At 44.1% G+C, this 16,448-nt stretch overlaps 1 protein-coding gene across 3 annotated transcripts in view; it reads left to right on the top strand.

The window, feature by feature from the left end:
* Nucleotides 15,200–16,448, top strand: part of SLC25A13 (solute carrier family 25 member 13) — a 199,186-nt gene continuing 197,937 nt past the window's right edge. Inside the window, exon 1 of one of the 3 annotated variants that reach the window (XM_003130160.5) lies at nucleotides 15,200–15,456. In XM_003130160.5, the coding sequence (XP_003130208.3) occupies nucleotides 15,442–15,456 (15 nt within the window). In that variant the 5' untranslated portion in view covers nucleotides 15,200–15,441. The remainder of the gene's footprint in view (nucleotides 15,457–16,448) is intronic. The other 2 variants (XM_021102403.1, XM_005667626.3) reach the window with 2 other exon arrangements.

Here is a 16,448-nt window from a genome sequence, read left to right as displayed (position 1 = left end):
TGGGGCAGAGATCAGTGTAGGAGGAACTGGTTGGGATGGTGTCCAATTTGGACATATTGGAGTATTAATGATCAAAAGACAAATTAATAAAAAGTTACTGTGAGTCTAAAGCTCAGGAAGAGAGATAAAGATTTGAGAGTCAGACATGGAAGCTATAGAGATAACTGAGATGAGACAAGACTATGGGGAAACTGGGAGCTAGAGAGGGTAAAAATGTCACAAAGATAGTAGTTCCCATTGTGGCTCAGTGCATTAAGAACCTGACATAGTGTCCATGAGGATGCGGGTTCGATCTCTGGCCTCATTCAGTGGGTTAAGGGTCTGACGTTGTCCTGGGCTGTGGTGTAGTTCACACATGGGGCTCGGATCTGGCATTGCTATGGTTGTGGCATAGGCCGGAGGCTGCAGCTCCAGTTTGATCCCTGGCTTGGGAACCTCCATATGCCCCAGGTGTGGCCCTAGAAAGAAAAAAAAAGTCACAAAGATAATATGATTGAACCTGGGAACATGGCCCAGGTCTTCTGACTCCCAGTCTGTGGTCTTGCCTGAGAAGGACGAGGGAGAACAGCCCAACCTGGTGGTTGAGAGCCCCATTCGGGAAGCAGAGAGAGAGCAGTTTGAATCCCAACCTGGCCACCTCGAAACCAAAGATATCAGGCAAGATATTAGTTTCCTTAAATCTTTCTTTCTTTCTTGTTTTTCTCTTTCGGCTACACCTGAGGCATAGGGAAGTTCCTGGGCCAGGGATCAAACTCAAGCTGCAGCTGCAACCTACACCATAGCTGCTGCCACGCCAGACCCTTACTTAACCCACTGTGCCACAGCAGGAACTCCAAACCTTTCCTAATGTACGGAAAGAGAATAATAACAGGATCAGCCACACGGTTCCTGAGGATTAAAGGAAAGAGCATTTCTTTTTTTTTTTTTTCTTTTGTCTTTTTTGTTGTTGTTTTGTTGTTGTTGTTGTTGTTGTTACTATTTCTTGGGCCCCTCCCGAGGCATATGGAGGTTCCCAGGCTAGGGGTTGAATCAGAGCTGTAGCCACCAGCCTACGCCAGAGCCACAGCAACGCGGGATCCGAGCCGCGTCTGCAACCTACACCACAGCTCACGGCAACGCCGGATCGTTAACCCACTGAGCAAGGGCAGGGACCGAACCCGCAACCTCATGGTTCCTAGTCGGATTCGTTAACCACTGCGCCACCACGGGAACTCCGGAAAGAGCATTTCTAAAGCATATATATCAGTGTTTGACTTATAGCAGGGCATCAGTAACTAGTAGTTCTTAGTATCATGTTCAATAACTAGAAGGAAAAAGTTGATACTATATATAAAACCAGTACATTTCTCTAGAAAGAGTAGAGTCTGTATCTAGAGGGCAAAGCGTCTGACAGCATGGGCAGTACTGTGGAATATATTTTGGGGAGGAATTAAACTCATCCAGAAAAAACATGATAAATATGCTAAATTTATACAATATGTGCTCAGTGATAAATATTCTAAGCATGTACTTCAATAATTCTCTCATCAGAGCAGCCTTGTTACCCCCACCATCAGCAGATACTGATAATTAATCAACTGAAATGAATCTTTACAGAATAAACAAATCTGTTATACATGAATGATGATTATGTCTCTTTCAGTTGTGAAGGCTTTTCATAACTTATTCATGCCAATGTTATGAAGAGTTTTCCCTTAGGGAATAAAATCTTCTTTTTGGTGAGACCTCTTTGTAGGCTCACTACTTCAGCGACCTGTGACATTTCAGCCATAGCCACCATAAATACTTGTAAAGAGCATATGGGGCCACTCTATTCTTCAGGAGGGAAAGAACAGCCCCTTAATCCATTTCACAAACACTTGCAGTCTTGCTGGCAGGGCTGGGATGGTTTGCCCTGACTGCACTCATGGAAGTGGGCAACATAGCTATCATATCCAGATGGAAGCAGATGGCTCTACTGAAAAATCTCTGCATAGGCTGTTTTGCAACTTCTGTGACTAAGAAATATGGAAAGCAAGTAGATTATGCCAAATAAAAAGAGGCCTCCCCTTGGTCCTGAAGAAAATAACAACAGTCCCATGAATAAAATGTGCAGGTACACCCTAACTAGTTCCTAATACCATCTTCTTGCTCATATTAAAGAAATTTCTCCGAAGTCTCTTGAGTTTTTGCACATCTTATGAGCAGAGGCTGTAATGACCTTTGCTTCAAATTATCTTATCAGGGTGTTTATATAACATAGAGACTTGGAAGCTCCTGGGCACAGAGCAGCACGCTTGCTTCAGATTCCATAACTAGGATTCCTCACCTGTCATGCACCCACTGTTTGTGCATGTGTCATGTAGCCTCTTTGTGTTGCCTTGTAAGAGAGGGGCTTAGGGAAACCAAAGCTGATATTCTGATTGTTGCTATACTGAGTAAGAAACTGTTCTTTGTCTCCTGACTCAGAAGTCTTATGTCTCCTGCCAGCATCTGTGAAACTTGTTAGCTTGCAAGTGGACTGAAATCTCAGATGCTTTATAGTCCTTAACACTAGATTTCATCATGTCAATATTTAATATGAGTCATTTTAGGGAGTTCCCTGGTGGCCTAGAAGTTAAGGATCTGGTATTGTCACTGCAGTGACTCGGGTTTGATCTCTGACTTGGGAGCTTTTGCTTGTTTTGGACATAGCCAAAAACAAATAAATAAAAAATAAAGTGAAATTTAGGACACAGAATTGATCTGCTGTCAGTACAAAGGCAAGATATTTCTGAAAGTGATGAGGAAAGCCAAATAGGGTATGTTCTAAATCATCCGCAGTATAGAAAATGAGAAATACTTGTCTATAATGTCTTTGACAAAAAAAACAAAAAAACAAAACCACAAAGAAAGAAAAAAAAAAAAAAAACAGAATAATCTTTTTTCTAAAGAGTCAGCCACAGGGAGTTCCCATTGTGGCTCAGTGGTCAATGAACCCAACTAGCATCTGTGAGAATGCAGGTTCGATCCATGGCCTCCTTCAGTGGGTTAAGGAGCTGGCATTGCCATGAGTTGTGGTAAGGGTTGCAAAAGCGGCTCGGGTCCTGCATTGCTGTGGGTGTGGTGTAGGCCAGCAGTTACAGCTCCTATTCAACCCCTAGCCTGGGAACTTCCATATGCTGTAGCGGGGCGGGGGGGGGGGGGCGGCCCTAAAAAGAAAAGAGTCAGCCATAAAATTTCACAGTAGGTAAAAAGCTTTAAAAAGAATTGATTTACTGACTCCCTCCATTTAAGAAAAAATGACCAACTCACTTTTTCCTTTTGCATTCTCCATAATGGCGTTTATAAATTTCTTCCCATTTTCCTTAGAAATTTAGAACAAATTTGATGTACAAAGGTATTTATCACATTTTCCTTATAGTAGATAAAAGTGATAAATGACTTAAAACACCCACCCATTAGAGGTGTTGGTACAGTCTTATGATGTAAAATTAGAGAACCATTCATAATTATGTTTTTCAAGAATACTTAATTGCATGATACAATTTGTATGACATATTATTAAATAGGACACCAAGATACACAAATTGTGTTATCCCAGTAACATAACACATCATTATAACACACAGTCATGCATACAGAGAAAAGAACTGGAAGGAAATTAAAATATTGAAGTAGTTAAAACTGGGTTAGGGGAAAACATTTGTTTTTTGCTTTTTTTTTCTTGTCTTCTGTGTTATCAAAAAACCTTATAACCTAATCAGAAATTTTAAAGAATTAACCCTTATGCAATAAAAATCAAAATTCTATTCCTAGATAAATAACTTACACTAGGGCTCAATCCTTGTTTAATCCACCATGAGGCTCATTTTAGCTTTTCTACTTTTCATTTATAACTCTTCATGTCAAGTGCATTGTGCACTGCAGTTTTGAGGGGTGGGCTGGAGGAACACCATTTTATCTGATTCCTCACTCTGTCCCTCCTACCCAATTCATCATACCCTATCCTCATGTGAAGTCACATTTCCACTCCAGGAACTCTATCCAGTGCCTTTGCATTGCCAAATTTTTCTAAGCTTGCTCCCTAATGGTGCAACTGAGTGCCATTTGGGGATACATGAGGCAAAACACCTTCATGATGTCCATCTCCTCCCTCATTCTCCCACTTTGTTGCATCAACTTCTCCACCTTCCCTCTCCACACACACACACACACACACACACACACACACACACACACAAACGCACACACACTCAGAGCCCTCTAGCCCTAGAACAGAACTTTTCAAGAGCAATATAATGCAAGCTCCTAATTTGAATTTTCCTGTGAGCCACTTTCAAAATATTAAAAGAAACACGTGAAATGAATTTTAAGAATATATTTTATTTAAACCAACATGTCTAAAATATTCCTATTTCAACATGTCCAATTATTTAATGAGACATTTTACATCTGCTTTTCCATGCTAAAATCTCTGCAATCCAACATGTATTTTATATTTTCAGCACCTCTCAATTCACTCTCACCACATTTCAGGGGCTCAGGAGTCACATGAGGCTTCTGGTTATAGCATTGGACAGCAAAGCTCTGGAGAGCTCTTTTGCCTCCACTTCTGTCCCATGTCCCTTAGCCTGGGCCTCCAAAAGGGTAAATGCCTGGTGGTGACTTTTGGGGCTGGCTCCACTAGGACAGCAATGATCTACATGTAACCAGAGGCTTTAGAGGAAATTTCCTGTCACACATTGTGACACATACCCGAGGGAGATCAGGTGCCTTCTGTGGTTCTGCCACCTAGAGCAGGCAGACCCCATCTGATCTCTCAATCTCACTAGGGCGGCGTCTCGATCAAGGGGGGTTCTGTTCCCTTATACTGTGCAACTTAAGTCATAGGCTATCACTGTCCTTAACCAACATCACCCCACCCCACCCTCACCAAAGTAAACAGCTTCCTCATCTACCTCATGTCTGAGATTGGCTGGCTGGCTGGCTGACTGGCTGCCTAAATGAATCCTGACAAGAAGGTTAGTACCTGATGGAGCCTCTTTAAAAATCAAGGGCACTCGGAGTTCCTGTCGTGGCGCAGTGGTTAACGAATCCGACTAGGAACCATGAGGTTGCGGGTTCGGTCCCTGCCCTTGCTCAGTGGGTTAACGATCCGGCGTTGCCGTGAGCTGTGGTGTAGGTTGCAGACGCGGCTCGGATCCCGCGTTGCTGTGGCTCTGGCGTAGGCTGGTGGCTACAGCTCCGATTCAATCCCTAGCCTGGGAACCTCCATATGCCGCGGGAGCGGCCCAAGAAATGGCAAAAAGACAAAAAAAAAAAAATCAAGGGCACTCGTTTCATTGACGAAGCAATTGAGTACTGGAGAGGAGAAGTGGTTTGCCCACAGTTACATGGCTTCTAAGTGGCAGAACTACAATCCACATCCCCTGACCCTCACTTAGTCCCTTACATCAGGCCTCAGGTTACTTACATTGACAATGTCGATAGAGCTAATGAATCAGGTCATTTACTAGTAGAAAGTTACAGGATCTAACCCAGAACTACAGGCCATTCTCCTGCCCCATCTAAGTCCAGTCTCCCTTTCCCAAGTCATCTCTTCACACCAAAGCTAAGAAAACAAAACAAAACAAAACAAAAACAGAAAATTACCAGCTGTGATAGGTGCTAAAAGGGCCAGAAATAGGACAGAGATAGAGAATAACAAGGAGTTTCCTGCTTTATTATTTATTTTTTGGCCATACCCAAGGCATGCAGAAGCGCCCAGGCCAGGGACTGAACCCTTGCCACAGCAGTGACAATGCCAGATCCTCAACCTATTAGGCTATGTAGAGGAAGTGATGACATCCAGGAAGTAAGGGATGGAGGACCTAAGAGCCAGAAGGGCCACATTATGTGGAGTCTTATAGAAAAAAATCTAGATATTCAGTTAGAAGTTGGATTTTCCTGCCTCTTTTGATATATATTGAGGTTCACTTTGATTTGATTTGATTTTTATGGCCACACCCATGGCATATGGAAGTTCCCAGGATAGGGGTCAAATTGGAGCTTCAGCCACTGGCCTATACCACAGCCACACAATGCGGGATCCAAGCCACGTCTGCAACCCTCACCACAGCTCATGGCAATGCCAGATCCTTAACTCACTGAGTGAGGCCAGGGATTGAATCCACATCCTCATGGATGCTAGTTGGGTTTGTTTTCACTGAGCCACAACAGAAACTCCTCATTTTCACTTTAAATGTTAAGTTTATAGATCTTCTTTGCCACATTATGAACTTAAGAGAATTAGCTCTGCCACCTGCAAAAGTCCTTGGGGGCTGAATGCACTGGCTGCTATTTCTAGCAATGGATCCCTAATGGACTCAAGCAGGAGCAGCAGGAAGGAAAATAAAGTACCACAAAGCCTAGCGGCCCTGAGGCTGGAATTGTGATTGTGTCCAACTGACAAACAAGTTCAGACATGAATGATCTGGTTCAGTCTCTTCCAATTGGAAACCAAGAGCTAACATTAATAGCTTAGTCTTAAATAGTCAAGTGCTTTCATGTTCTCTGACTCATTGGAGTTTCAGTTTCCAGCTTCAAAAGTAGATTTTCCAATATTTTCTAAACTGATTTACTTCCCTCCCTTTCCCCACCTGACTTTGAAAGATTCTGAGACAGTGAGCCTAGGCATAGTCTTTATTTATGTGATAAGAAGGAATAATATAAGGATAGAATCATAGAATACCAGAGCTGGAAGGAGTCTTGGAGAACAGCTGCTCTGACCCTCTTAGTCTATTTTTATTATTATGATTATTATAAATAACATTCTTATTGCCAAATGATTTATATACATTCAATTTAATATCTTAGCAACCTTGCAAAATGGGTATTTTTATCTCTGTTTTACGGATTGGGAAACTGAGGCTCAGTGAGGTTGATAACCCTGACCAAGGGTTGCACAGTTATAAGTGGCAAAGCTGGGACTCAAATAAAGACCTGTCTGATTTCTAACTTACCATGCTAGTTGAAGCTAGTTAGACAGAGAGAGATTTATGAGGAAATAATAATAGATCCAGTAGTAGAATCTACATGTTCCAACTTCTCTACATTTTGATTAGCTGTAAAGAGAAATAACATCTGTATAGAGTTTTATTGTTGTTGCTATAGCTTTTTTTTTTTTTAATAAAAAAAAGTTCTCATTAACTCAGTTTTGGTAAGATTGTTTTACTGAGCATCTGATTTCTTAAAAAAATTATAGAACTCTTGATAGTTTCAGGAATTCCTACAAGAGAAATTGCTGCATTAGAAGCAATGCTGCAGTTGGTCAAGGCTGGAGAGCTCTTTGTACTAATCGTTAGCTTCTGCTCCTTCCTGCAGACCGTGGCAGGCTGAAGCATTGCCTCTTGTGCTTTGTCCCTCCTGAGTGCACAGAGGGGCCAGGATAGCCTAAACTTGATGTAGCACTGCTTTGAGTGGCCTGTTGGGCCCAGAGGACCTCAGCCAGATTCATAAACACAGACTTGTACTTGTTACAAGACCCTGCTCTTGGCCGTAGAAACTGGGCTCAACTTCTTTAAAGACTTTTGATGTACTTCCCCTGAGCAGTCAGTTTGCTTTACTGGGATTGTATGGGACTATAGTGAAAGGTACCAAGTATTCTACTCTGAGAACTATCCTTTCCCTAGATTTGCCTCCCTAGTGAGAGGGTTTTCAGATCAAAGTGTGTTAGGCAGAATAATGGCTCTCCAGAGATGTTCACATCTCTATCCCCAGAACCTGTGAATGTTACATTAAATGGCAAAAGAGGATTAACATAGCAGATGGGATCAAAGTTGCTAATTGCTATGCACTGAAACTGTCTCCCTCTCAAAAGTGGTATGTCCAAATAGTAACCCTCAGTACCTCACACTGTGGCTGTATTCAGAAATAGGGCATTTTAATTGGTTATTCACATTAACTGAGGTCGTTAGGGTGGGCTCTAATCCGTTATGACTTGTGTCGTTGTAAGAAGAGATGATTAGGATACAAAAATGCACACAGGGAAGACCAAGGGAGCACACAGTCCAGAGACAGCCTTCTCCAACCAAGGCCAGAGCCTCAGAAGAGATGAGCCCTGCTGATAATCAATTGACCTTAACTTTGGAAGGGTAGCCTGGATTATCCAGGTGAATCTGATGTAATTACAAAGGTCCTTAAATGTAAAAGAGCCAAGCAGAAGAGGAGATCAGAGTGATGTGATATGAGAAGAGTGGGACCTGCTGTTGCTGGTTCTGAAGAACGAGACGGAGGGTCATAAACCAAGGAGTGCAAGTGGTTTCTAGAAAATGAATAGGCAAGGAAATGGATTCACTCCTAGAGCCTCAAGAAAGCAATACAGCTGGGCTGATACCTTGATTTTACTTATTTCAGACTTCTGAACTTTTGAACTATAAGGAGACTGGGTGGTTCCTGCTCACCCCGCCCCACCCCCAACTCCCTGATGGTTTTGGGAGAGAAGTTTTTAAAGGCAAATTTGGAGTGAAGGCTGCAAGGTGTGTGCCTTTCTTGTGATTGCTGGGTGGTGAGGTAATGGGATGGTGCTCTAGGAATCTTGTGCTCAGCCTAAAGTTACCATCCACACCTGAGGGGGGGGGGGTGGCACTTTAGTTCTTGCAGAACTCAGATGATGTTATATATATTCCTTGAGGAGGAACGAAGAATCTGCCTGAGGATGCACTATTGTTCCCAACTCTTTTTCCCTTGTTTTTACATCCCCTCCCTTCCCTGACGAGCAACCGTTTGAATCTGCCCTTTGCAACTCAGGGAAGCTTAAGGAGGCAGAATGAAGCCTATCTCCTACAAACAAGAAGTGGGAGCTAGGTGAGGTGGGATGGTGGGGAGGGGCCAGGGGGTGGGAGGAGAGGGGGGAGACACAGAAATGCTTTGTGTCCAGGAGGGCCCCACAGGGTCCTGCTTGGTTTCAATAAATTGAGATTTCAAGCCTGATCTGTATAACACAACGAGGTATAAGGCACAAACCTTGCTTCAGCATGGTTTAAACATCTGCTGTCCTCATTCCATGAGAATTGTACTCTTACCTTTGGATCTCCAAAATACCCCTACTATTTCTTATTTACCAACGTCTTTTGCCAGTGTTGTTTAAGGAGTTAGGGATATTTTTCTTGTGAACAGATGGCTGGAATAAAGTATTGGAAAGTGCAATTGCTCTGGTCTAATATCTTCACATAGGAAATTCATACATGCCTTAAAAGTATGGATGAGGCCAAATCATCATGATACCTTTAATTTAAACTTCTACTCATTGGCCTCCGTGGGATAATCTTCCTCAATTTTTATAGGGCTTGGTGCCCTAAGCACAGGAGTTCCCGTTTTCAATGCACACATTCAACAAATATTTATTGAGTGCCTTGTATAAGGCAGATGGTTGCAGCACCAGGGATATGGCAATGGGCCAAAAGAGATGCAATTCTTTCTCTCATCTCAATGTGGGAGGCAGATGATAAATAAATGCATGCCGGGTGATAAGGGATAGAAGGAAATGCTAAGCAGCAGGTGAGTGGAGTGGAGACAAGAGACTTCACTGATATGGTGACATTCAACAAAGATTTGAATGACAGATCTGTGAATTCTCTGAGGTCCAGGACTATGTCTTCTTCACCTTTGCTTCTGTGCCAGGGTCAAGTCCTTATAATGTAGGGCAGGAAAACTGTCTAACATTAGATGATAAGACTATGTTGGCCAATCCCAAACTCCCAGTCCAACCCTCTCACCCCCCACCTGTCCCCTTTGGTAACCACAAGTTTTTCAAAGTCTGTGAGTCTATTTATTTTCTGAAAATAAGTTCATTTTTATCCTTTTTTAAAAAAAAGATTCCACACATAAGTGATATCATATGATGTTTGTCTATCAGGGCCTCACGTCGCTTAGTACGATAATTTTTAGTTCTATCCATGTTGCTGCGAATGGAATTATTTCATTTATTTTTATGGCTGTGTAATAGTCCATCATACATACGTACCACATCTTCTTTTTCCATTCATCTGTTGATGGGCATTTAGGTTGCTTCCATGTCTTGGCTATTGTACATAGCGCTGCAGTGAACACCGGGGTGCATGTATATTTTCAAATTATGGTTTTCTCTGAATAGATGCCCAGGAGTGGGATTGGTGGATCATATGGTAGTTCTATTTTTAGTTTTTTGAGGAACCTCCCTACTGTTTTCCATAGTGGTTGCACCTGCTGTATAGCACCAAGAACTCTACCCAATATTGTGTGATAATCTATCTGGGAAAAGAATCTGAGACAGAGTGGATATGTCAATATGTATTACTGGGTCACTTTGTTGTACAGCAGAAATTATCATAGTCGTATAAATTAACTATATTTCAATAAAACTTAAAAAAAAAAGACTGTGTTGGCCAAGGCAGCAATCACCAATGCTTACCCCAGGGGGGGATAAATAATGTATATTATCCCATGAGTGCTGATCAGTGACAGCTATGTGCTCAGTCTTACGGAAGAGTCCTTATGCTCTTGGAATATGCAGCAATCACATAACTCTTCAAGCTGAGAGCTTTTTGGGTTCTATGTGCCATCTGTCCCCAATCCCAATTTAAGATACCTCCACCAGTAAACCTTATAGGCTTGAGACTTGCCTTGAAATTGCACATTTGTATTCATCCCCAAATTCGTTTTGGTCGGGTCAGAGTTTAGAGGCTTTATTTGCCTCCTGCAAAGTTCTGTATACCTTGAGTGCTTGTGAATCTAATCATTTATCACTGAATTGGAGTATTTGACCAGGACACCATGATGAATTATGTTGTAAAGTTAATAATGCAATTCCTTTTCCCCAGCAGACCCTTGGTAATTGCTAATATGGCCCCCACTTCCATTTTGGGGTAACTTTTAATGCTCACATTTTATATTTGGTGAAACTGTGAGGGTCCACTTGTGTCCTGAGGAGGTGGGGCCAGTATTTACATGCTTGTATACCTGCTTTGCTCTTAGAAACTAGCTGTTCAAGGCCTTGCTCTTAGAGGCTAGCTCTGGAAATTTGTTTTCAATCACATTTACTCAAGGTGTCTTAAGTTTCCTTATCCTGACCCAGTTCCTCCCTCCCCTTCCTTCCCTTTAACTCTCAAAATGTTGACATCATTTTCTCCTTTGGATCCACTAAGAAGTTGGTCATATTCATTTCTGACCCACCTTCATCCCACTCTCAGGGAGGGCTTATCATGCTTGATCTGACAATAGGCAAAAACAAAAACAAATGACTGCAACAGAAGGCTCTCTGTATCCTTGAGTAGCCAAGTCTCAGTGGTGAGGTCAGAGTCCTTGAGTTGGAGAGTCAGTGTCAAGGCCAGAACTTGGGAGCATTTCTTTGACTCATTTCATTTCATGGTACCCCTTTTGCTCTGTCATATGCCCTTTGCCAAGCATTACCCCTGCAACATGCAATCCACACAAAGGATCATTATTGCAATTTATAATTATATGCCTAAAATTTCTGGTAGAGGATGTGTTTTGCAAACATTCTTGCTGGATACCTTTTCCTGCACTCTAACCTGGGAGCATGCTGGTAGTAACAGTGGTGCCTTTCATTTGCTTGTTCTTAATGGAGCTGTGGAAAATCAGATAGTTTAAGAGCATGGTCAAAGGGCACGTGCAAAGCACTGCCGCTCAGGGAATGGTGAAAGCTCAGAACTCTTCTGAACTCTGGGCTCAGGCTCATGCCCAGGTTGTGTGTATTGGCCCCTGAGTTTCCACGTGATTTGGGTTGGCTGCTTTCTCAGCAGGCCACGTTGGCATCTGGCACTACAAGACACAAGTGGCTTTGGGATGTGTAGTAGTTCCCTTGGCCTGCTGTAGCAAAGTTCCACATGGAGTTCCCTGGTGGCTCAGTGGATGAAGGATCTGGTATTGTCACTGCTGTGGCTCAGACTACTGCTGTGGTGTGGGTTAAATCCCTGGCTCTGGAAATTCTGCATGTGTGGGTGCAACCAAAAAACCCCCCACAAAGTTCCACAAATTGAGTGGCTTCAAACAACAGAATTGTATTCTTTGATGGTTCTGGAGGCTAGAAGTCCCAAATCAAGGTGTGGGCAGGACCATGGTCCCTCCTAGACTTTGGGTAGAATCCTTCTTAATTTTTAAGGGTGGCTGTTGATCCCTGGTGTCCTTTGGCTTGCCGCTACGTCAGTCTAATCAATGCCTTTTTATCACATGGTTTTTTCTGATGTGTTTCCTGTGTCTTTTTATTTTGTTCTTTTTTGGCAGCACCCAAGGCATATGGAAGTTCCCAGGCCAGGGATTGAATCTGAGCCGCTTTGCAACCTATGTCAGAGCTTCAGTAATGCTGGATCTTTAATCCACTGTGCCACAGCAGGAACTCAAAATTGTTAGAACTGCAAGGGAGTTGTCTTTTTTGTTTGTTTTTTGTTTTGGGGGTGTGCCTGTGGCATGTGGAAGTTCCTGGGCCAGGGATCGAACCTGCACCACAGGAGTGACCTGAGCCACTGCAATTACAATGCTGTATACTTAACCTGCTGTGCCATATTCTGACCTCCAGAATTAGAAAAGAATATATTTCTGTTGTTTTTAGGCCACTAAGTATGTGATCGCTTGGTTGGAGCAGCCATAAAAAATTCAAATCCAGAGTAGGATTCCTCATATGGACAGTTAAAAAGATGACTCTCTCTCTCTCTACCTATACACATAAAGACATCAAGATGAAGAAAATACTATAAAATATCAACAGTGGCTAACTCATGTGAGAGAGTCATGAGTGATTTTGTCATTATGATGATTTCCTGAATTTTCCAAGATTTCAAGAAAATATCTATAGACTTTTGATTTTTTTCTATTTTTCCTTAAAAGTTATGGGAATATTATTTAGTCTTGAAGAGTTAAAATTCTGACACAGGCTAAAACACAGATGAACCTTGAGGACACTATGCTAAATGAAATAAGCCAGTCACAAAAAGACAAATACTACATAATTCCACTTTTATGAGGTTTTTTAGTCAAATTTATAGAGCCAGAAACTAGAACGGTAGTTGCCAGGGGAGAGAGGAATGACAGTGGCTCTTTAATAGGCATAAAGTTTTAGTTTTGTGAGACAAAAAGAGTTCTGGAGACTGGTGCACAACAATGTGAATATGCTTCCTACCAAACCCTACAACCACATTTAAATTTTTTTAAAGGCCATCTATTTTATATTATAAAAGAAGGGAGTTCCCGTCTTGGATCAGTGGAAACGACTCTGATAGTATCCACGAGGACGAAGAGTTGATCTCTGGCCTCTCTCAGTGAGTTAAAGATCCGGCATTGCCATGAGCTGTGGTGTAGGTCGGATCCCGAGTTGCTGTGGCTGTGGTGTAGGCCAGCGGCTATGGCTCCAATTTGACCCCTAGCCTGGGAACCTCCATATACCACAGGTGTGGCCCTAAAAAAAAGACAGAAAACAAACGAACAAGCAAACAAACAAAAACGGAGAGCATCAGTGATGCCCTTGTATTTTCTCTGCACCTTTTAAACCCCTTTATAGCAGCCAGGGCCACCCTTCTATGTGAGTTTTAGACTCATCCTCTGCTATCTTTTTCTCTATCACTTCTTCTGGGTTTGCTTTTGTCTTTATTCTTTCACTCCTTGCCTGGTCTTTCTCTGCTGCCTATGAACAACATTCAAGTCTGCTGGCTCTTTGTTAGAGCTCTTGAGAGTATGTTAATCAATCACTCCTTTTGGGCTCTTACAATGTAATTTGTATATTTCACACACACCTCCTTACAGACAAGATACACACACTCCAAAGCAGTCCTCTTGTATTAACTGATCTCTGGTGTCTTTCTAACACCCATACCACCGTCCATTGTGCAAGACCAGGTAACTTCCTTTTTTTCTCCCACCCTCACATATAATCATTCACCACACTAATTTTACCCCCATGTTCTCTAACCTTATCTCATCTCTAGTGTCAGGCCCTTAGCCTGTCGTGCGTCACTATTTCAACAGTTTGGTCTTACCCATCCTCCATACCGCAAGCAGAGCGATCCATCTCTATTTTAACCTTGGCCTTGCCACCTCCCTTGAAGCCGTTCAGTTAAGGTGTACACCATTTAGCATGGCCCAAATAACCTCCATAAATATGGCTTCCTGTCCAGACTCCTCTTCCACTAGTTCCACAGCTTGCTACCTTTCAGGACAAACCACTTCCATAACTTGCTGTGTTTTCTCAGTGATTTCTGGGCCTCCTGCTTCTCCTCCTTATTTTCTCCAGGTGGAAAACTTTTCCCCTCCACCTCACCGGACTAATACCCAGGCATTTTTCTGCATTCAGCTTGGCACTGTCTTCTCTAAGAAGCTTCCCCAGTCCTCAACATTCCCATAGTTCCCTGGGGATAGGCTGTTGCCTTAGGTTATTTGGAGGTTAACAGTGTATGTGCCTGTTTTCCCACTAGCCCTTAAGTTCTTTAAGGGCTGGGGCCATCTATTAAGACCTTTTGGTGTTCCTAGCACCTAACACAGTGCTTGCCACGTAGGCACTCGATTGATTAATTAAAGTGATTGGAACAAACATTTTTGTTAATATGTTATATCCATAATCCACAAAACATTTAAAGCCCTTTTCACTGACCATTGTCTTAACTGTAAATTTTGATAGCAGGGACAAATGAATGAAATTCTTATAAAGAAGATCCCTAGAGGTTATACATTCATTTTTTTTTCCATTAAAATTTTGTCCCGTTTATTTTAGCAGGGCCTATTTTGGGGGGGTGTGTGTCTTTGACTTCTACAATCCTGATATGCAGGGCTGAAATGAAGTAGCCGCATATGTAGTGAATGTTCTGCACCGCATAGAGCTGTTAGCTACTTCGAGCTCGCCAGAATTGACCTAAAAGTAGGCTTGCCAGAGACAATAATTTGCTATTTCCCAACAACTGTTCAATGTTTCGGGATCCCTTATGTGACCCTGCAGAGTAGAGCCCCTTTGGAAGGAAACAGGCAAGGAACACCTGGCTAAAAGTGGGACCTAGCGGAGTTCTCAACTTCCCACAGGCTCTACGCCCTGTTTGTGGGTCTCGCGGGCCCTAGTGCAGTGCCTGGAAGCAGCAGAGGCCACCTGCTCCCAAGAGGCAGGCCTGCATCCCGCCAGCTCCCCTCGCCCTCACCGCAGAGGTCGCCACAGCTGGACAGCCCAGCCTGAGTCACGTGCGCCCGTCCAGCCCGCCGCCCGCAGACCCGGGCCCGCCCAGGCAGCGGGGCAGAGGCCGCCCGGATCACGCGCGCCCCGGCAGCCCCGGCCCGGCCCAGCCAATGGGCTGGCAGCGCCCGCATGACCCACGCCGGCGGGAGGGCGTGGGGAAGCAAGCCGGGCGCGCACGCTGCCGGGCTGTATCGCCGCCCCGCCGCCGTTGGGACGGGAAGTGAGAAGCCCGGGCCCGCAGCGCCAGCGAGCCGGTGAGAGTGTCCCGTAGTCTCTTGCATCCGGGCTGAAGCATGGCGGTCGCTAAGGTAAGCGTCGGCCCCAGTTGGCCGGCTGCTCCTCAGGGCGCGAGGGGCTCTGGCGTTCACGTGTCAGGTTGGTGCCTCTGGGAGAGCAAATAGGGGAGCGAGGCAGCTGTTCCACCTTGCAGCGGCGGGAGGAGGGAGGTGACGCTCCTGCCGGGCTGCACAGGCGGCCCATGCAGAGACCGGGGACCGGGCCCAACCTTGCAGCACAAACTTCGCCGGCTGGACCCTCCCATTTGGCCCGGGAGGGGAGTTGGTGCCTGGCCGGCGCCCGGCGGGCTGAGCCAAGGCCGGCGAGGCGGGGCGGGCGCGACTGGGTCCCGGGGCGGGGGAGAGCTTGGGGTCAGCAGCTCTCCTTGGGCCACCCTAGCGCGCCCCTGCTCCTGACCCCGGTTGTTGTTGACCCAAGCCGCTTCCAGGGTGCGCACAGCCGGAGCTGATGTCGGATCCTATTAGGTTTCAAAGACTCCGCCCTCTCGTTGGTGGGGAAGTCACCTTGACTTCCGTTTTGGAGACTGCTTGAGAGAGTTGGCCAGCGCGCCTGTGCGTAAAAACTGCAAAGAGACCCTCCTCCACCCGCTTCTCATCCTTCTCCGCATCTGACAACACTTACATTCTGGCCTCTGAGCGTTTGAGAGGCTTCTTTTTAGAAATGACAAAACAGATTGTCCTGGGAGCTTGTAACTCCTGTGAAGTTCTACTTAAAAGGAATTCTGCGTAATGTGACTCATTCACTAACCTAGAGGAAAGGCAGCTCCGACAGCTTGACCTTTCCTCTTTCACCATTTCTTAAAACCTGGACACCATTTCAGTCTCTTTGGACTCCATTTCAACTTTTCTGGCCAAATACCATATTTAGTCCCAATCACTTGAATCACTGGAATTTATTGCTTTTAATTTTAAGTTCACGAAGGCAGCCCTTTAATCAGGCCTATACAACTTCTTAGCTCATTTTAAGTGCAGTGAACTTAAATATACCCAACATTTCAAACATT

The sequence above is a fragment of the Sus scrofa genome, chromosome 9, assembly GCF_000003025.6.
Source record: "Sus scrofa isolate TJ Tabasco breed Duroc chromosome 9, Sscrofa11.1, whole genome shotgun sequence".
NCBI lineage: Eukaryota > Metazoa > Chordata > Mammalia > Artiodactyla > Suidae > Sus > Sus scrofa.
This window is presented reverse-complemented; position numbering and strand designations above follow the sequence as displayed.